The sequence below is a fragment of the Malurus melanocephalus genome, unplaced genomic scaffold (genome assembly GCF_030028575.1).
Source record: "Malurus melanocephalus ecotype Western Australia unplaced genomic scaffold, MMel_1.1 scaffold_2, whole genome shotgun sequence".
NCBI classification, from domain to species: Eukaryota; Metazoa; Chordata; class Aves; order Passeriformes; family Maluridae; genus Malurus; species Malurus melanocephalus.
In genome coordinates, this window is record NW_026623234.1 from 3,339,587 (window position 1) to 3,360,492 (window position 20,906).

A 20,906-nucleotide genomic window follows, 5' to 3' on the forward strand; every position below is an offset into this window, starting at 1 on the left:
CTGCTCCTCGCTGTCTCCTACCTTGGCAAGCGGTGCTCCCGGTGCTGTCGGCTGCAGCGGGTCGGGTCTTATCCCCCCGGTGGGTGCGGGGGTGGGCAGCAGTGGCCGGAGCCCGGCGCCGGGGAGCGGGCGGTCCCGGGAGCGCTGTCCGGGGTGCTGCAGGAGCGCTCCCGCGCGGCATCTGACCGGCGGGGACGGGAGGCCACATGTGGGACGGAGGGGAACGGCGGCGTGGGGATTGGCAGCGGCTCCTGCCGTCGCGGTGCCCCCTTCCCCCTCCCCGCCCCCGCCCCGGTGCGTTTTCGTGGCGGCGAGGGGGGCGCACATCTGGGGGCGAAACATCTGGGGGCGACACATCTGGGAGCGGGGGAGGGCGGGGGCGGGGGGAGGAGGACAGGGCCGAGCCCGCAGCGCCGGGCCCTCCCCTCTCTCCGCCCCTCCGCCGCGCGCGGCGCCGCCGGGACCGGGAGCCGGGACCGGAGCCGGGAGCCGGCCGGGCCATGCCAGCCGGAGCCCCCGCGGGAGCGGCGCGGCACCATGGCCGCTGAGAACCGCTCGGCGCCGGGCGGCGGCGCGCCCTGGGCTGGGCTGCCCGGTGAGTCGCTGCTGGGGGCTCCGTGTGCGCGGGGCGGGGGGCGCAGGGCATCCCCCGCAGAGTCCCGCCGGGGGTGTCAGCATGGCTTTAGGGTGCATGGGGAGGGGGCTGCGCACCCCCGGGGATGTGGCACGCGGTCGCCTTAGGAATGGGGGAGGCGTCTCTCTGACAACTTTCCCATATCCCTGCGTCTCTCCGGGAACCCCGCGGTGCCCCGCGGGTCGGGACCCTCGCACTGGTTCGCTGCCCCGCGATGTCTGGAGCCGTGCAGTCCTGCCAGGGCGCCGCGATAATGTCTGGCACCCTCCTTCCCTGCTCCCATCCAAACCAACACCGTTCCCGGGATCCGTCGCCCGAGGAACCTCGGGTCCCTCCTGTCACCCGGGAAACAGCCTTGTCAGCACCCTGAGTAGGGAATATGAGCAGTCTGCAGCCCCGGGGTGCAGCAGGAAACCCAGGATGGGGGTTATGTGCTTCCTTGGTGCCTTCTCTGGGAAGGAGACATTCCTGGACAAGGAACTACCTGCGCGCTTTCTTTGCTTCCTTTGCTGTTCCAACAAGAGCAACAGGGACACGATCCCGTATCTTTTGAATACTTTGTCACCATACTGGGCAAACCCCTCTGGCCCTTGTGGCCACCTCCGAGAATATGACTAGGCAGAAGTTTGCCCCCTCTCCACAGAGCCCTTTTCCAGTTTGGGCGTTGCAAGGGAGGCAGATCTTGCCCCTTTCTCCCTCAGTGTGTATCTCATCTTCCCTTTAGTCCTTTCTGGCCTTATTGCACCCTTCTTTGCTGGTAATGACAGAAATGCTCCGTGCTCTCTGTTGGCCCACCATGGACARGAGTCAGGCAGCCACACCCTTCTTTCTTTCCAAAATGATGACATTGGTTTCAAATCAGGGAACAATTTTTGCCATTTTTTAAAATAAAGGCAGCACTGACTTCTGCCTGACCTGCTTTCAACTCCTCTGATTGTGCTGTGGATGGATTTTTCTAGCTGGTCCTTGCTAAGCCCAAGGCTAGGGAGGTATTTCCCAACCTTAGGAGCAGCTGGTGTTCCCTTGTGCCCTGTTGGTACTTGGGCTGTGCTTGGGCAWCTGGAGGCTCCCTGTTTTGTCACAACTGCCTTGAGTGATCCTCAAGGGTGGTTTGACTTCAGCCACAACTTGTGGAGTGAACAGAGGGGTTGGAAGAGTTGCTCCCCATGCAGTTTGGTGACTTGCTGATGCTGGCACCATCTATGAAAAAGCTCCAGGATCCCAGAGCCCAGGTTTTTGGTGAAACATCAGCAGGGACAATGCTCACGTTGAAATCGCAGGTGACAGCAAGATGCTTTTCTCTGTCACTACTACTGGCCATCACCTCCTGCTCCCTAATGCCCTGACTCCTGTAATCTGAGCACCTGCTGCTTCTCTCCAGCCTGGACTAGGTCCCGATGAGATATCCCAGCAAAGAGCAGGGCACRGAATGGAGATCCTAATCAGTGATCCATTCCTGGTTCACCCTTGGGCCGGGATGGTGGCCGGTGGTGGGAGCCCTGTGTGGGGACGGTGGGGATGGCAGCAGGTGTGCAGGGGTGCACAGCAGCCCTGGCTCCTGTGGGAGCCATGCCAACGTGCCCTTGCTCCTGTGGGAGCCATGCCAACGTGCCCTTGCTCCTGTGGGAGCCATGCCAACGTGCCCTTGCTCAGACCAAGTTTCCAGAGCTGCTGGACCAAGCGGTGACGTCCCTGCGAGTGACCTGATGAGTGGGCAGAGGAAATCTGGCAGGAGAAGGAGGAGAAGGGCTACCGGTAAAAGTGGTTGTTTATTCACACCAGGGGCGTACCCGTCTCAGCAGGTCAGTCTGTTTTCTTTCATAGAAGAGAAATGAACTGAAATGATTAATTAATGCTGTGATCCAATTACTCTGAGTTTGCAGAAGGAGCATGGTTTTTCTCTTTAACTGTCCCCACGAGCATCCCATTGATGTTGGATTTGGTCATGGTTGGGGTTTTATTGTTTTGTTTTTTAAAATTGAAATGACAAGTATCTCCTCAGGAAAGAAAAAAGAAAGAAAATAAGGGAAAAGACAAAAACAGGGAATAAAAATAGTTAGACAAGGAGGAGCAGCTGATGCAGAGCAGTCCCCAGCATACCTCTGTGTTGAGCCCTTCTCTACCCTGCTGAGCCCTGACCAGCAGCATCCACAGAGGTGAAGAGATTTGGTGAGTGTCCAGCCCAGGTGGCAGATGCAGCTCTGCAAAGGCAGCGGGGAGAGCGGTTGTGAGAGGAGAGGGAAATGGAGGCTGTTTGCAAGGGGCTGCTGCTTTCTGCACACACAGAGCTCCTCTTTCCGCATGGACAGATACGCAGCAAGACTTTCATGAGCGTAAGCTGACCTCTTCTCCTTGGCATGCTAAGTCAGGGCTTCAATGGGCATCTTCTGGAGAGGTGGGCATTGTCCCTGAGCCAGTCACTGCTCAGTCTGACACAGTTCTATGCCCTCATTGCTCTCCAGTAAGCCAAGGGAGGAGGTTTGCTTTGAATTTCTGCGTCCATTCTGGGCTGGATCTAAAACTGCGTGTTTAAAATACACACTTTGGGAGATGGGAGAGTGCGGGACCTGACACTATGCAAAAATTGAAGTTTTGGACCAGATCATTCCCATCCACTTCCTCTCCTCTATTCACCCCCATCCCAGCATYCCCTGCTGACTGCTCTTTAGCCTGCCCAAGCACCAGCACCCACCATGAGTGTGCCAGGTACCAGTGGGGAGGTGGAGCTCCACACCCAGGCAATGCTGAAGCCTCTTCAAGTTGGTGATTGGAGCTGTGCCAAATTCTTCTGTGCGACCAGTCAGAAAACAGACACCAGTTTCTAGGAAGATTCATGTCCTCTCCTACTCAAGTCCCCTGCAGACCAGGAGGTGAGGGCCTGAATTCATGGCTACTGTCTAACTCACAGCCAAGGAGAGGAGCGTGCCAGCCTCGACAGTCCCCAGGAGCCGTACCCACTATGGTACCCCTTTTACCCTCTAGGCACAGCAGTCTCGCTGCATCTAGATCTTTAAACACACCAAGGTGGACCCTTGCCCTATATTCAGACAGACTCATTTACTGAAGCTTCAAGAAGTTAGGCACTTACTGGACAAATGAATCTGGGACATTTTCCTTGGGCAGGCTGGGCTGTGGTTCCGGTATTTTGCTGGTGTGTGAACACAGGGCAAGGTGTCTCATATGCAGATCCTCCCCTTAAGGTTTGGAGACAGAGTTTTAGCAGGAGACACACAACCGGTCCCTGTCCCCCCAGCTAGAGAACCTGGCTGTCCTCACTCTGTGTGCATGCTGGCAGCCATCCCACCTTCCCTACGGATCGATGCACTGGTCCTCTCGGGACGTGACTCTATGCCAGGACAACATCGTTAGACCTGTGTTCAGACCCTGAGTCCCCCAGCCCTGTGAGCATAGCAAATGAKGCCCTGCTGGAGACGCTCCCAGCCCGACCCCTTGCGTGCCAGGCACAGCTGCTCACACCTTTGCCCCGGGGCTGCTCTTGGGACCCTCCAGAGATGCCTTCAGCCCCGAGGCTGCACCGCGTGGAGGAGGAACTCCAACAAAGGCTCWGTTTATACCTTGTAAGATGTAAGTTTGCTAAAAAAAAATAATATTGCCAGCCTGCAAATGCAGGGGCTGTAGGCACAGTGCTTTGTCCCTCTGACTATCCCCAAAACTGTTGCCGGAGGTCCTGCAAATCGGAGCTGTGTAAGTGACAGCGGCTGTTGTGTGTTGCTGTGACACTGTCCCCATTACCCCTTTATGTCCTGTGCAATGTGAGCTCCAGTCCCACTCGGGACATGAGGCACTGTCAGAGATGCCCAAATGCCCCATCCCCTTCCCACCTCCTGCCCCAGCGTTAGGCAGGTTGAGATGTGCAGAGGAAGGAACCTCTCCCACCTGACTCAGTGACTCAGAGAGAGCTGGGGAGGGACATGGGGAACCACAGGGCTGTTTACTTGGCTTCAGAAGCTTTGAAGAGGAGTTTCATCCCAGGTCAGTTTGTGAAGGAGGGGGAGCAGTTGGGAATTTTGTCCTTTAAAGGCAGGACTCAGTGCAAACCATGGAGCTCCTTGAGGGCAGCAGGCTCAGACTGAGCTGTTGGCTCTGTTACTGAGCTATCGAGGYTGGCTATGCTCCTCCAGCCAAAAAAGCCAGGCAGAGAAGCAGCCCCTCTGGTACCACAGCTGCTATTAAATCCAGCACATTGTAGAGCACCTTGCAGCTTGGCAGAGGAGGCGGTGGGTGCTGACCCCAGGGGACTCGGCTGGAACTGTCTGGGGTTAAATGTCATCAGCAGGGTTAAGGCTCCTGGAGAGGYTGGTTTGCATTGGCCAGTTAATGGGTTAATGTCTTCAGCCTCTTTAAGCACAATTAGATTGATTCGTCTGTGGGAAACTCAGAGCTCCAGTTGTGCAACACTGAGGTCTGAAAATATGAGTCTGCAAACACGATGTCCCGGGTCCCTGCATCCKCTCCAGGTCACAGAGCAGCTCTCCAGAGGCCTCCATGGCGCCGTGCTTTGCTGACCCCTCGCTTGCCGACCCTCTCAGTGTTGATATTAGCTCACAAGTCCCGGGCAGCGCGGCAGGCTGGCTCTGCTGAGGAGGGACAAAGATCCTTGGGGAGTATTTGCATGGCTTAGATGGGAAGGAGAGTATCCTGCATCTCGCCGTCTCTAGTGCCTCTGGGGTAGTTTAGATCCCTGCTCTGCTGACAGTTACATCATGTGCAATCCCAGATAAAGCCAAAAAAGTGCATGTCTGTGTGCAGAGAGGAGTGGAGAGCAATGAAACCCTTCTGGCATGTGCCTTTGCCTGAAAACAGGCATGACTTGCCTGGTCTTGGGCCTGCCTTTCCCAGCACACAGGAACAGGGACTAGCACAGTGATCTCTACACTTCTTGCTGAGCTCAGATCACTCACCAAGGCCTATAARTGATGCTCAGCTCACGAAACCCTCTGCCACAATGTACAGTCACAGGCAATGARGTGGCTAAAACCCCTGCCCTGTGCTGTGCCTGCATTATTGTGGGGCCACAACAGGCTGGGGATCCCCATTCTGCAGTGAGAGAGGTGATCCCCAGGCAGAGCTGGGCTGCCTGAGCCAGAGAGMTGCAGTCCACAAAGGTTTCCAGCCCCAGCACAGCTCCCACTCTGCCCAGCCAGGAGCTGGTGGGAGCCTCTAGAGAAGGCAGCAGGGAGAGATTTGCAGGCAATGTCTCTGTRTGAGGTCTCTCCTTCTCAGAAGGTTTTCTTAGTACTTTTCTGTAGGGGAGATATGTAATCCCTTCCTGGCAACCTGAGACTGTTCCCACCTCCTTCCTCTCCATCCCTCCCCTTCTCTGTTGTCACCACAGATGGGGATTTCCTACCTGCCCTCCTCTCCTGGCCCACTGACCCCGACATTTCCCATTCTGCCTGTCCATGCCCTGGGCTTTCCTGCCCACCTCCTGCTGCAGCTCCTCTACTTCACTCTGTCCCTTTGCTCAGGCATCACCTCCAACTGCAAGCCCTCTGGCAGTCCTTGTGGCCAAATGGGGTCTAATGTTTTTAGTTTCCTTTTTCAGTAGCACCCCAAAGATTCCCATCTGCTATTTTTCCACAGGACTAGGGCTCTCCCTTTTCACATACACATCCATCTAGCAGAGCTCCTACTCCTGCCTGATTTTCTGCCCTTGGTTCAGGGTATTAGCTCTTTTCTCTCACCCATTACCCAGCTGGCTCATTTGTCCTTTCAAAGCCCTGCAGAGCTTCACTCTGCTCCATGGAGCAAGGGACTCTGGTTTCCATTGTCAGGTCTTTAAAATTTCAGATGAGCACCTTACTGAGCTCCCTGCAGCTCTGGGATGAGTTAYAGAGAAGCATCTCACCTCTGCCCTCCCGACACCCTTGCTCCACYAGAGCAGCCTGCATCCCTGAGTGCACTGCATCCCCACCCTACGGCTTATGGGGACCCTCTGGAGCAGAGAGGGTGAGTGTAGGGTGCGGCAGTCTCTGCGTGGGGGTCACCTCTGCCTTATTCAGCACCAGCTCTGGCCCCTGGGACAGGCCTGGGACAGATCCCCCAGGTGGGTGGCAGGGACCTGGCACGGGCAGCTATGGCTGTGTGGGGCAGTGGCAGGATGAGAAGCTTTCCCACAACTGGCTTCCCAAAAAGCAAATAGAGCAGAGTCCTTCCCCATTGGCCACCCCAAGGCAAGGCCTGTCCYTGGGGCAGGGGGAGCTGCTTTTCTAAGCAAACAGATCTTAGATCTTGTAACACCTGCCCTCCTAGCCCTCAGTCCCTCCTTTGCTATTCTCTCTCCCACAGGCATCTGATCCTGGCCACTAACCTCTCCCTGGGAAGAGCCCAGCTAATCCAGGCAGTCACTTGTAGCTGTAATCCTCTCTCTCCCTCCTTCCTCTCTTCTGGCTGATCCCAAAGCCCTTCCCGCCAGCGGGACCTGTAGCTGCAGCAGGGTTATTTCTGCTGCGCTGCCTTCAAACAGCTGGGTTATGTTAAAGCTTCAGCCCAGGGATATAAAAGAACATGAGCATCTCTCTGAGGCAGAGAGCATTAATGCAGTGGATGGGAGGGGAGCAGTGTGGCTCCAGCCCAGGCTCAGCTGAAAGCCCAGCACCTTCCTGGCTCAGCCAGGACTGAGCTCTCCCATCATCTGGGAGCTGCAGCCCTGCGGTGGCCGAGGCAGAGGGCACTGGAGGGAGGGCACTGTGTGCCCCCATCCCGCTGCTGCCGTGGTGAGCCTTCTCCCCCCGGGATGTCATCCATCGGAGCCAGCACAAGCGTGGGAGCTGCTGGGGAGCCGCCGGTGCCTGGGAGCTGCAGGCTGGGCACAGCAGGGTAAGGCTGGACTTCGGCTTGCGTGGCATTTGCCATGCATGCTTGCTGGTAACGTTCAGCTGATGGKTAATTCGTTTGGCCTAATAATTGGGTGACAGATGGTTAATTAATTGTCAGAGTGACCAGTGTGCTGGTACGCTATTTATAGGAGTGACCTTTCAATTACTTTTTAAAAAACACTTTCTCACTGGTTTGCTTCTTGTCTGGTAACACTGTGGGTAAACGGCATGCAGCTCCTCACAACCTGCAAATGACACAAGGCACATTTGGGACTCAGGCAATTGCTGGGGGGTTGTTTGGGCAGGGGATGCAGCTCAGGGTGGGATGCTGGTGAGATGCTGCGCTGGGCACTGTGCAGGAGCAGCTCAACAGCCCCAGCTCTGAGCTGCGAGCGCTCCCCACGGCCGGGTGCAAGGCACCTTGGATGCKGTGCCTCGGCTTTGCTCTGAAACCCAGCATTAACCACGTAGCTAYGAGCAGCAGTGAGGGCAGGGGAGGCTCCTTGGCTTTCTTGGGGTGGCTGGTGGAGTTACAACAGCAACGCTCCCTTCTGTCCCTGGACACAGCAAATTTTCCAAACCTGATGCCCAAACACGTGTCAAGCACAGGGGGGTTCTCTGGCCCCCTCGCTTCCCCCTGAAATCTGGCTGCTCCTGTGCCACTGAGCTTACTGCTTCTCCAGTGGCTCCAGGAAAAGCCATCAGAGGTTCTTAACTTGTGAGGATGGAAGAAATTGCTTTGCCTCATGAGGACCAGTTGAATAGCAGCGGAAGAAAGAAGAATAAATTATTCAACAGAAAAATAAAATGCCYAGAACCATCCCATATGTTTCTGACAAGAAACAATTCCTGTTCCACGATGGCTCAGATCTCCTCTGGAGTGGGATAAGGGCTTCAGGGATCCAGAAGGGTGAAAACACAGCCACCAGCAGGAGCCAGGAGGGCAGGGGCAGACCTGCCGTTATAACACAGCAAATCCTGCTGGCCCCTCATCTCCTTCCTGTTTTTCCAGTTGTTTTTTTTGCCTTCATCATTCCCATGCAGAGGCACAGAAACAGCCTGACACCAACCCTCCCCCTGCCAGRCACAGGGCCTCCCCTTGGTCTTCTCCCTGTGTTGTATTTCTGTGGTTCCCAGTATCGAGGAACTCTGTTTTCACKCTCTGAGGAGTGTGAATCTGTCAACCAGAACAGTCTTTCACTAGCTGTAAGCTGGTGGCATGATTCAGGAACTAATTAACAGCTATTAGATAATACAATTAGCACCACAAACTGTCACCCTTTCCTGAGTACACCTTCCCTTTGTGTGCATGAGCCACGAATGTCCAGCATCTTCTGTTCTCTCTTTTTTGTCTGTCCTCTCCTCCTTGTGGTGGTGGCTGTGCAAACTGCCCAGCCCCACATCACATCAGCAGTTTGAAGTGACAGGACGAATCCCATTAGGACTTTTACCCTCTCTGTACTTTTAGGAAGGCCAAGACAAGCAAGGGGCTAGCAGTGGGGCTGGGCTGGCTCTTTCCAAATGTGACACCAAAGATGATGTGCCCAGGCCCAGCCTTTGGCACAGAGAGAGGGGGCTGATGGGTGTCTTCTCCTAGGATGTGCCTGCGGTGCAGGGGGCCAGCTTTCCTCCCTCCTGGAGACAGGCAGCACCCAAAACCCCACAGGATCCAGCCAGACAGAAGGTGATAGCCACAGACACCCCATCCTGTCCCTGGGCTTGAGGTCTCTTTCAGCCTTGATTTTGCTCCAAACCCATACAGAGCAAAAGCCCATCTCCTCTGGGCATCCTGTAAAGTACAGGTTTATCTAATTCCTCTCCTTCCCCTGTCAACATCTTCCTACCCAGACTGGTGTGATTGTGGGGTTTGCTTTAGGGTGGGTTCCTTGCACAGCACACTGTGCGTGCAGAGCCCTGTTCATTCCCAGAGGCTTTGCATCAGCCCRTGGCACCAGACAAGGCTCTGCCCCACACTTGCACCTGCTCCCTGAGGATCTCCAGCCCCGAGGATGATGCTGGGATGAGGACAGTGTCAAAACAGGAAGGGAGATGTCTGGTGATGACATGTGGGACAGGGGCTGTGCAGCACAGAGGAAAGAGGCAGGGAACTGGGGGGCAGTGGAGCTGCTCGCTCCAGCAGMTCATCCCACAGTTTGGGGTGCCACTATCACATGAGTGTGTGTAAATACCAGCCTCTGCCATTGCCTTTGCTGTGCTGGAGGGGAGGGTGACCAGCTCCTTCCACACAAGGAGCAGCAGCAGCAGGGAAGGAGCTAAACCCTCCATCCCACCAAGCTGAGTGCTCAGCAGGGGCTCAGTCACTAAGTGCTCTCGATGGAGCACCAGCCTCCTGTTACCCTGCAGGCCTTTTGGGTACAGAATCACCAGYAGTCCATGGCAGGGTTTTCTCCTCTTCAACCTGGCAACAGGCTGTAAGGCAGTTTTTTAGGAGCTGTCAGGCTGGGAAGTCTTGCTGGGGAGGCACATAAGGTGGGCAAGAAAATTGCAGGAGTTTTCTGCTGTGGCCTCGGGTGTCACCTGGTGACGGAGCAGTGGCTCTGCTCTTGCTCTGGAGCTGAATCCTCACCCAACAGTGGTCACAGCCGTGATTTCAGGCAGCGATGGGTACCCYGCTGTGCCAAGCACTGCTCGCAATAGTTGGACTCCACCCAAATTACAACCTGCTTGGATCTGTGGCTGTGTGGGAAGGGAAAGGTGTTTCCCTGTTCGATGACGCAGTTGGTGAGCACTGCAGCAGCCACAGAAGCTCTTAGACCAAAGGATGCTTTCAGTAAAGAGTTGGAGTCCCCTAAGAGCTTCGATGGCAGGGAGAAAACCATCCATAAATCACTGCCAGAAGTCTGAGTGAGTCTGTGGCTGGTGCAAGCAGGTGTGGGAGAGCACTCACTGTGCACTGCAGACTCAGAACGGTTGTGTGCAGGCTGAAAAGCCAACTGGTGTCACAGGTAGGGGTGTCAGCCCCAGGAGCCCTTCTGAAGTGTTCTCTGAGCTTTGTCAAGGCAAATTCTCCTCCCTGTCTGTGGTGTTATCATGAAAATGGGGTGCAAAAGGGAATGAAGACAAAGAGGGTGAGGTAGGWTGGGCACTGTGAGGGGAGGGAGAGAAGAAATGCACCCCTGCAGGTGCAGAGAGCACACACAGGGCACTGGGGGACAGAGGGAAGGCATTAGTGGAGACACCAGGTCCTGGAGCAGACCCTTGTGTTTGGTGTCCCAGCATTGGGAACAGTGATGTGTCTGGCATGAGGGTGGAGACGGTGTCACACTGGTGAGTTTGTCGTAGCTCACAGCTCTCTTGTGTGCTCTGTCCATCTTTGGACACATGATGGGGATGCAGACAGAGGTRTGGCTGCCCGAGGGCTGTGCCCCCACCCAGGCCCTCACACAGCCTGGCTGCTCTCCATCTCAAAGGCAAATGGCAGGATCTATCCCTAGTGCCTATGCAGGCACAATGCATGCCCTGGTCAGCTGATCAGACCTACCAAATTTGTAGCGTCCTTGGCCTTCTCCCAGCTCCAGAGGCTGTTGGGGCAGAAGGGTGAGACAGTGAAATGGAGAGCAGAAGATAGGGCAAGAAGGGATGCCCAGCAGGCTGGGGCATGGCAGAGAATAGCCAGGGCATCTGAGGCAAGGGTAAATGGTGTACACAGCCCCCAGCTCATGCGTGTTGCTCTCTCTGTGTTGCACGTATCTTCACACCTTCAAGCATTTTCAGTCCCTCTCCTTCCCTCACACAGGGGATTGCTTTATTTTTGCTGTTGGGTGAAGGCTTATTTTCGCAAAGCTCAGTGTTTAAGCTCTCCGTGCTGAGGCTGCRGCTGCCGCTGCCTCCTCACACCAGTTTGCAGCATGACCTCTGGGTGGCATCCAAAGGCTCGCGTGTGGGGCTGCCGCAGCCTTTGCTCCCGGTCTTGGGACAGGTRCTGAACAGTTTGGGGATAGGATGCAGTTTTCTTACTTTGAGCAACTGAGAACACAAGCCTTTGTCAAGGCTGATAATTTAGACAGGCTTAAAAGAGGATGCCAGTTCATGAACAAAAGTGAGAAAACTGAAACCCTCATTTTAGCAGAGACGATGGAAAGGTTTCTTTTCAAGATTTTCAAATTCTTCTTGGAAGAGCTGGGGTAGATGTCTGCATGATTGCTAGCTTGTCTGATCAGTTTGATTAGCTGTTACAAGAATGACAGCTAAATCTCCCCATCTCACCAAAGTGAAGAAATTAAAACTCCCTTCAATTGTACTGAAACCAACCCCCAAACTGCCATGATTATATATTTCTAAGCCATTTTATACACTTATCACCTCTTCTCACATCCCTGGCTGGGTGCCCAGGAAGGATGGCAGCAGAAACCTCTCTCTCTCCTTTGGTGCATCTCTTGTGCTCGGAGCTGGRTGCAAAGATGGGCAGTGTTACCAGGCTTCCTCGCCCCATCTGTMTCTGGCATTTAGCATCTACCAAAGGGTACTGCTTTCTTGTAAAAGCATTTTGTCTTTACAGACAGGTTTAGAGGATAATGGTAGAGATGTATTTCTTTGTCCCTCACCCACTTCTTTCCCTTGCACCTGTAAGACGAGCTCCACTGCTATTGCAGCTGTAGCTTTGCTAATGCAGAAACTGCCTAAATGGCTGCATCAGTCTCTGGCTTTAGCATCTCAGCAGCCATRTTTCTATTTAATTACACCTGCATCTCTTTAGAAAGTGCTTATATAAAAAACCTGGCTATTTGCTGATGGCAGAAATATCCTACCCTCACCACAAATGAAAGGCAGGGAGGGGCATTTCTTTTCAAATACTTAAAATAGAGGAACTGATCTCAAAGCCTGCCAGACCCTGTTTGGAAGAGGTGCACATTAATGACATKTTTATACATTTAACAAAATCAGCATCAGGAGTCCCAGGCATTTGGAGCCAGCACCCAAGCCAGAGACACGCTGTGCTGAGCGCTCCCACTCACCCACTCGCTGTCTCCCACAGGGCTCCCAGTGGCAGTGCCCATGGGGCTGAACCCCTGCCCCAGGCACCAGGTGGAGCTGCTGGAGGGGCTGCCCTTGATGGGCAGGTGGGATTGGGATGTTCCCAGCACCTGCTCCCACACCCTGGTGTGAGGCTGGTGAAAGTCCAGGGTACTTTGGGGGCCTGGATGGTATGGGAGAGGCAGATCCAATGGGAAGCTCTTCTGTCCAGCCCATCTTCCTCAGTGCCTTCACTTTTCCTTTGCTTTCCAGGAAAATCCCTTTCATCTCAACACAGCAATTTTGTCTATTGATTTTTTTAATGGCCCATTCTATGCTTAACTTGGGTGATGAACCACGGGCATCTTGGTTTGGATGAAGGTAATCTTTCTGTCCATAATTCTCATCACCTTCCATAAATAATTCCATGCATCATGATGAGGTATCTGACTCCACACAGTGCATCTCCACGGCCAGGGTGCTGCAGTGTGATGCGGGACTGGGGGAAGGAGTCATCACTTCCCAGCATCACTGACTGATGGCCCTTGGGCAGCTTCCTCCCTCTCCTGAGCCTGCAGCACTGTGCACTGTGCCACGCCAAMTTACCCATCTTCAGCCTTTCTGGGCTTTTCAGCATCTGTACCTGAGCAGTGTCACCCTTTTGTCGGGGTTGGACAGGTTGGTGCCCCCGTAAGATGCTGTAGGACGCACACAAGCTCCTTGGGTTGGAAGCTGTGGTGTAACTTGCTGTTTTCCTYGTCCCAGATTTCATCTTCCAGAAGGAGCTGTTTGCTTCAAGAGACACAGGTGAGCTGAGCGGGCCATGGCACGGGCTTTGTGGGTTAAGACCCTCTTGGGGAGTGCTTTGGGGAGGTTATGGGACATGCCTGGGTGCACCGTGAACCTGCTCTGGTCCCTTGGGCAGGGGAGCACCAGCTCCATGCTGTGCAGTTCTGGCAGTGAGCGCTGTATTGCATCCCCCCTGGGCTCTTCAGTCCTCTTCTCCCCAGCCCTTTGGCCTCTCTGCGTGCCTCTCCAGGGCACACAAGGTTGTGCTCCTGCTGGAAAATGGTTCCTGGCCCTGCAAAGAAGGGACCATCACAATCTGGCCACAGGGCAGTCCTAGACCCATTCCTTGCTTCTCTCCCTGCAACTTGTGTGTCTCCTCTGCAGCTAAATAGGGACACAAAAAGTGCCTCCAGAGGACTCCTGGAGTGGCAGAGAGAAGTCCAGGAATGCCAGGGGATTTCTGAGTGCTAGACAAGAGCGGTGCCAGCCTGGGAAACTAAGGAAATCTGCCAGGACAGGCTGGCAGGTCTGATATTCTCCCTTTCTGTCCTCGCTCTCCTTGCAGATCCCATGCACAACCTCTCTGCTCAGCCCTGGCAGGCAAAGATGGCCAACCTGACCTATGACAACTTCACCCTGGGCAACCACTCCGAGGTGGCCGTGCAGCCTCCCACCAACTACAAGACAGTGGAGCTGGTTTTCATCGCCACTGTCACCGGCTCACTCAGCCTTGTCACTGTGGTGGGGAACATCCTGGTGATGCTCTCCATCAAGGTGAACCGCCAGCTCCAGACTGTCAACAACTACTTCCTCTTCAGCCTGGCGTGCGCCGACCTCATCATYGGGGTCTTCTCCATGAACCTCTACACGGTCTACATCATCAAAGGCTACTGGCCACTGGGGGCTGTGGTGTGCGACCTGTGGCTGGCTCTGGACTATGTGGTGAGCAATGCCTCTGTCATGAACCTGCTCATCATCAGCTTTGACCGATACTTCTGTGTCACCAAGCCCCTGACGTACCCGGCCAGGAGGACCACCAAGATGGCAGGGCTAATGATCGCGGCTGCATGGATATTGTCCTTCATTCTCTGGGCCCCTGCCATCTTGTTCTGGCAGTTCATTGTGGGCAAGAGGACAGTTCCYGAGAGGGAATGCTACATCCAGTTCCTCTCCAACCCAGCGGTGACCTTCGGCACAGCAATCGCCGCTTTCTACCTGCCCGTGGTCATCATGACGGTGCTGTACATCCACATCTCCCTGGCCAGCAGAAGCAGGGTGAGGAGACACAAGCCTGAAAGCAGGAAAGAGAGGAAAACCAAGTCGCTCAGATTCATCAAGGGCCCCCTGGTCAAACAGAACAACAATAACTCTCCCAAGAAGGCCGTGGAGGTGAAGGAGGAGGTGAGGAATGGGAAAGTGGAGGACCAGCCATCTGCACAGACAGAAGCCACCGGCCATCAGGAGGAGAAGGAGACATCCAATGAGTCCAGCACTGTCAGCATGACCCAGACCACAAAAGACAAGCCCACAGCAGAAATCTTGCCAGCAGGGCAAGGACAGAGTCCAGCCAACCCCCGGGTAAACCCAACTTCCAAGTGGTCCAAGATTAAGATTGTCACCAAGCAGAGTGGGAGTGAATGTGTCACCGCCATTGAGATTGTCCCAGCTAAGGGAGGAGCCTCTAACCACAACTCCCTGGCCAACAGCCGTCCGGTCAATGTTGCCAGGAAGTTTGCCAGCATCGCCAGGAGCCAAGTACGAAAGAAGCGCCAGATGGCTGCCCGAGAGAAGAAAGTCACCCGGACCATATTTGCCATCCTGCTGGCCTTCATACTCACATGGACTCCCTACAACGTGATGGTCCTCATTAACACCTTCTGTGAGACCTGTGTGCCCGAAACAGTGTGGTCCATCGGCTACTGGCTCTGCTATGTCAACAGCACCATCAACCCAGCCTGCTATGCCCTCTGCAATGCCACGTTCAAGAAAACCTTCAAGCACCTTCTCATGTGCCAGTACAGGAACATTGGCACAGCCAGATAAACTGGCACTCAGGGACCACTTCAGTAACGTTATGGAAACCCTTCCCTTTGCCTCCTTTGCCAGCGGGGGTTCCTCTGCTCCCCACTCACAACAATGCAGACTGTGCAGTGATTGCAGATGACACCCTTCACCCAAAGCTGACAAAGATCCACGGCATCTCTGAGCTGCAGGTCCTTCCAGACATCTGGGCCTGGGGACTAGCTTGGGGAGCCAGTGGGAAAGCCAGAGGCAAGAGGAGGAGATGTGGTCATCAGGAGCCTTCCCAGCTCCCTAACTGGCCAAATGGCATCAGTGTTTCTCCTAAGACTGGATATACTTTTCCCCCGGCTGACAATCTCCAAGGCATCAGAGCTTGTCTGCATGCAGATGGGCTAATGCTGGATGCTTTCCATTGGCTTCTGAAGTGTTTATTACCCAAGAAACGAAAAGAAACCAGGGTCAAACATTTGCTAGACATCTTGGAGCAGGCTGGCTCAGGCATGCTAATGGGGAGTCCTGCTGGCCCAGCCAGGCCCCCTGCAAAGGCAGTCAAGATTGCACACTAACAGATGTTGCAAGCTGCTTCCTTTCCCTTGAGAGTGCCATTGGACTTCCTCACCCAGGGACCTGGGGCAGAACTTTTACCCGGGCTCTGGCTCTGCTCTCCCCTTCATGCCCTTTCTGTCCTTAAACAGCAACTTGCTGGAAAGACAGACAGACAAACCAAGCATTTCACTCCTGGGTGASGAGTGTGAAACCCAGTCGCCTCTGACAATAATGGAAACTAAAACTGCAAAGAAAAGCAGTGGTGTGGTGCAGGACTTCACTCCACAGCCCTGGGGGAATGGGTCAGCAGTGACCGTGTATAATTACTCCTTGGGAGGAACAGGGGGGACCTGGGGGTCTCAGAGGAGGGCAGGAAGAGGGTCTGCAATGTGGCCAAGGCACCCCGTTTCTCACCCGGGCCGTGAACAGGTTCCCACTGTCCCCAGGGCGGGTGTGATGCGTGGCTCTGGAGGCAGGAGAGGATGGCAGCAGCCTCCAGCTGCACTCCTGCCCCGGGTGCWGGGGGATGCTCCAGGGAGGCCGAAGGAACGGGTTGCTGAGCTTTGTACATGGATGTAACACTGTCATGGGTGTTGTGGCAGAGCCCTCAGCATGCGGGCTTCAGCCAGTGTCTCCAGCCTCTTCCCAGCCTCCTCCCAGCCCACTGTGTGTGCAACCCAGCCCACCCCGGGGCTGCTCCCCAGCTTCTGCCACGCCAGGTACCAGCCTCGGTGGACACAGCCAGGTGCAGACAAGGGAGGGATGGGGCCACTCCAGCACTGGCAAACGCTGTGTCCGTATGTCCTTCCTGTCCTCATACCAGAGTGCAACCTGCAGAAAGGCTGCCCCAACCCAGATGGGAGCCCCTCCACCAATGCCTTTAAGGGTGCCCAAAATGCCTGGTGGGTTTCTGGGTATTTTTAAAAGGTTACAAACTGCAGCGCAACACACTCCAAGACGAATAAAGACCTTGGATCAGGAAACTAATGGCCATGGTGTGAGAAATGAATGACTCATCACCTGGGTGGCTTCTTCCCAGCTTCCCAGYGTCACCCACTGGTGACATTTCCTGCAGACCCTCCCTTCTGCCAAGACTAAGGGAGGGGGCAGCCTGAAGCGTTGCTGCAAAGAGGCTGGAGGTCTGGCCCATGTTCTTTGTCCAGGATGTGGCACCGAGGTCACCACCAGCCGCTGCATGATAACTTCACTGYGGGTGCCAGTGGGCTCAGCAAAACTGGGGTTTGCCAGGGTTTCCAGCACAGTAGCTTCTGTGGGGACAACAGGTGGTTCTCATACTTTTTTTAAAAAGATTTTTATTGGAAAAGAAAAAAAAAACATTTTCCAAAAGGAGTGAGAGCTCCCACCCAGCACTGGTGCTGGCATGGTAAAGGCAGAGGGGCTGCAGCCCCAGCACGGACACACATGGTTAGAATTGACAGAAAAGAGATGTGGTGGCTTCTCTGGGTGGTGGTTGTGTTTTCCTCAATTGCTGCAGGTAAGTTGTGGTTGCACCAAAGGGATGTTGGAATAAACTCCCTGAGCAATCCTTGAGTGAGAAGCTTTGAGTGATGGCTTTACTTGGGCATTCAACATCCAGCTCTTCCCTCTGGTGGAGGAGTGAGGAAGCTCCTGGTCTTGCCAATGAACGCACTAGAGGCAACTCATTTGTGCTGGAGGGTGGAAAAATGTGTGTTCCATCCCAGTGAACCCCAACACCAGCCAAGAGGAGGGGAGCAGGGTGCACTGGCAGTGACCGTGGGGCAAGGATGGGAAGCAGCCTATCCTGCAGGGTGGGTGGGTTTGCTCTCTACAACACTAATGATTAAAAACAAGGCACCTCAGTGAAAGAGGAGGTCATGGAAAGGAGCAGGGAGAGGAGAAGGAAGACTGTAGTGTGGCCCAGCTGCAGCTGGACATCCAGTCCTGAAGGCACCATGTCGAGGAGCCRATGAGGATGCTGGCTTCCTGCTCTAGTCCTTCCCCTTGCCCTTCTTTGCTGCATTCAAGAAGCACAGGAGACAAGAGTTAGTGCATCTGCTGGCAGCTCACAGTGCCCCAGACACTGCTGGGTAGAAACACAGACAGCATGGCTGGCTTGGCACAGCGCAGTGGCCGTGTCCCTGCAGGCAGCTCCCACCATGCCAAACCACACTCTGCACCAGTACCATGAGGAGTGCAGGGAATCCTCAGCCCAGCAAAGCTGGCAGTGGTTTGTGGGCGGACCAGGATTTTTCCTAGCAGCACCTGTATCCTCCCACCCAGCCAGCAGCTGAACTTTGCAGTGCAAAGGAAAGAGCATCCTACATAATCCCCACACCACCAGCAAATCTCAATCCCAAGACGCCAAGGTGCCTCTGACAGCCCCCTGCACAGGGTCGCAACAGGACTCTCTGGGGACAGGAGYGGTGGGAACTGACCTTTGGACTTTGACTTGATCTTGGAGGAGCAGGGCTTGGTCACATAGACAATCTCCTCACACTGGGCATTGTACAGGGCTTTCTTCAGGATGCCAGAGCGAGTCTTCAGACCTGTCTGAGCACTACAGCCTCCCCAGCTCTCAAACTTGTACTTGCAGTCAGCTGGATGAAAGGGGACAGGCATCAGAGCTGGCCAGGAYCTGGTGCAACACTAGCCCCAGTCACCCAGCACAGGGTGCTCCCCAGCCACCCCGCTTCCATGTACCCACCTCCAAATTTTTTCTTCCAGTTGCAAGGGATCTTGCACTTGAGCTTCTTACTCTCATCTTTGCAAGTTCCCTCACGATAACCCAGGCCACAGTCCTTACTGTTGGGAACACAGGGTCCCCAGCGCCAATCCTCGCACTTGGAGCCATCCTTCTTTGCCTTCTCTGCGTGGAAAAGTGGAGTGGGTGCTCTCTGCAGGGACAGAGGAGCATGCCCCACTCTGCCCCCCACTCCCCTAACCCCTGCGCCAGGCTGCCCCTCACCTTTCTTGTTCTTGCCAGCCTCAGCAGTGGCAGCCACCAGGATCAGCGCCAGGAGGAGGAGGAGGCCCCGGACCTGCATCCTGCCTGTGGAAGAAGGAGAGGGTGAGGAGGGTTGGAAGCAGGGTGCAATGTGGTGGGCTGTGGGCAGCCTGCGTAGGAGTAAGACAGAGCTGCCTCCAGTGCACACACTCAACTACACGTGTGTACACCTCTGCTCCCTGCTTGTTGCACCCATTAGAACATGTTCATTAATTCCAACAGGAAGGTTAATTGTGTACCTCAACTGCTGCCTCCCACCAGGGAGCTGCAGGAATGAGAGATTGTTCTCACCCCTGCAGCCCCCCCATTGCCCTGCATGTGGTCCAAATGCTCTCCACGGGGACYCCCGCAGCCCACACAGCATCTGGGGATGGCCCTACATTTGGGTGCCAGTTGCCAGCCCTTACTCCCCATATTTCTCTGTGCAGCTTTAATCCATTATTCAACAGGCTTCTGCTTCATACTAAAAAGCCTTGGGGCCGGGGGCACAGCTCTCATAGTACCTTATTCCAGTTCCACAGGATGCCAGGAAGAAAGAAAAAAGCCCAGTAAAAACAAACCTGCTGCCATGAGGGGTCTGAGAATTAATCAGAAGATTAAACACCAAAAAAAARCATCCACAGTATGGGAGCTCATTGAAGGGAGTGCTGAGCCCACTGCCCGCACCACTTGTGCATGGAGGCGGTATGCAGGTGTGCACGCACCTGGAGCAGGCTGGGGACAAGGGTGCACACACATGAGGGYTCGGCTCTGGGGATTGTGCCCTGTTCCCTTGTCCCAGTGGCCTTGGACCATGTGATGGTTCCCCTCTGGCTGCCACCATGAGATTCTGTGGGATGCTGCTGCCARCACAGGAGTGTTGAGCCGGAGCAGGAGTGCAGATGTGCAGAGACAGCATTTCAAGTCTGGAGACCCCTTCCCTGCTCCCCCAAAGCCTTTTAGGATGCCACCCATAGCTGTGTGGCAGCAGCCATCCAGAAAATACATAGCACCTGCCTTGGCTCTGTGCTGGGCTTTGCAGGAGTGGGCCGTAGAGGACAGGATGAACCACAGGCCCCRGGGGCCATCAACGCAGGGAAGAGCTCGGGGTCAGCATTTGCTCCTTCCCCTAGGCTCCCCGGGCAGCATGCCAGAGAGAGCAGCATCCCACATTATTCAGGCTCCARTGCACTCACCTTTCATGCATCTGCCGCCAAGCTGCCGGCTTCACTCTGCATTGAACTGTCACAGGGAATTACACAGACCGGCTGGCTGAGGACACAGTCATGGGGGTGAGATCTGCCTTCCCCCTCACCCAGCCCAGCGGGGAGCCATCCTGCCAAGCACAGCACAGCTCAGCTCTGTTCCCACCCATCTGCCTTCAAAAGGGACWAGAGCTCTGCCCAGACAGGGTTACAGATGACAAGGCTGGAGCTGAGCTGACTTACAAACATGGCTGGCTCGCTTTTTGCACCAATTCTTATGGGGTAGCACCTCTGACATGCACATTATTCACAGCATCCCCCTGGTCTCAGGTGCTCTGTAAATTTCTCCCATCTTTTGCTGTAGAGCATTTCCCTGTGCTCCTTGCACCTACCCCAGCCCAGAATCTTCTGCTCAGGCCCTTCTGACATGGCCTTCCAGCCCCCAGGGCAGACAGCTCCAGGTGTTGTGCTCACCCCTGCTTCACCTCCAGGCATGGACCCCCTCTGCTCCCCATGGTGCAGTGGGGCCCTGCCCATGTGTACACAGGGATGTGAGAAGGATGCCCTCTGAGGGGGGGACGAGCTACAGCCCCAGGGACCCCTGGATCTGCTCCCAGGCTCTGCCCAGCACATCATGTTCCCCAGGCAAAGGTCTGCAAGGGACCTTCAGTCATGGCCCATCCTAAAGCATTCATAAGGGAAAGGGACTGCAGTTTTCCMACTGGTTTTCCAAACAGCCTGGCAAACAAGAGCTGTTCCTGGTTGGGCTGACAGCACCTTCAAGCATGCTCACATAGCCCTGCTCCTCCTGCATCCCTGTGGGGCCCTGGTTTCTGTCCTCCTCAGAYGCTGGCTGGCTCTCACAGAGCATTTGTCTCTCCCAGGATTGAGCTTGCATGAGCAGAGCAGCCTGGAGCCTGACCACATCATGG

At 55.0% G+C, this 20,906-nt stretch overlaps 2 protein-coding genes across 2 annotated transcripts in view; one reads left to right on the top strand and one right to left on the bottom strand.

Annotated features, from left to right (window-relative positions):
• The first annotated feature begins 489 nt into the window (after positions 1-489).
• On the top strand, positions 490-17,106 carry CHRM4 (cholinergic receptor muscarinic 4). The gene is made up of 3 exons (XM_057365132.1): positions 490-595; positions 13,213-13,254; positions 13,802-17,106. The coding sequence occupies exons 1-3, from the start codon at positions 538-540 to the stop codon at positions 15,277-15,279; spliced, it is 1,578 nt and encodes a 525-aa protein (XP_057221115.1). The 5' UTR covers positions 490-537; the 3' UTR covers positions 15,280-17,106.
• Positions 17,107-17,737: 631 nt separating this feature from the next.
• The window catches only part of MDK (midkine), a 4,591-nt gene continuing 1,422 nt past the window's right edge, over positions 17,738-20,906 (bottom strand). The window contains exons 2-5 of the mRNA XM_057365146.1: positions 18,752-18,835; positions 18,491-18,652; positions 18,222-18,383; positions 17,738-17,800 (exon numbers count right to left, since the gene is read on the bottom strand). Coding sequence (XP_057221129.1) covers positions 17,775-17,800; positions 18,222-18,383; positions 18,491-18,652; positions 18,752-18,830 — 429 coding nt within the window. The 5' untranslated portion in view covers positions 18,831-18,835 and the 3' untranslated portion in view covers positions 17,738-17,774. The remainder of the gene's footprint in view (positions 17,801-18,221; positions 18,384-18,490; positions 18,653-18,751; positions 18,836-20,906) is intronic.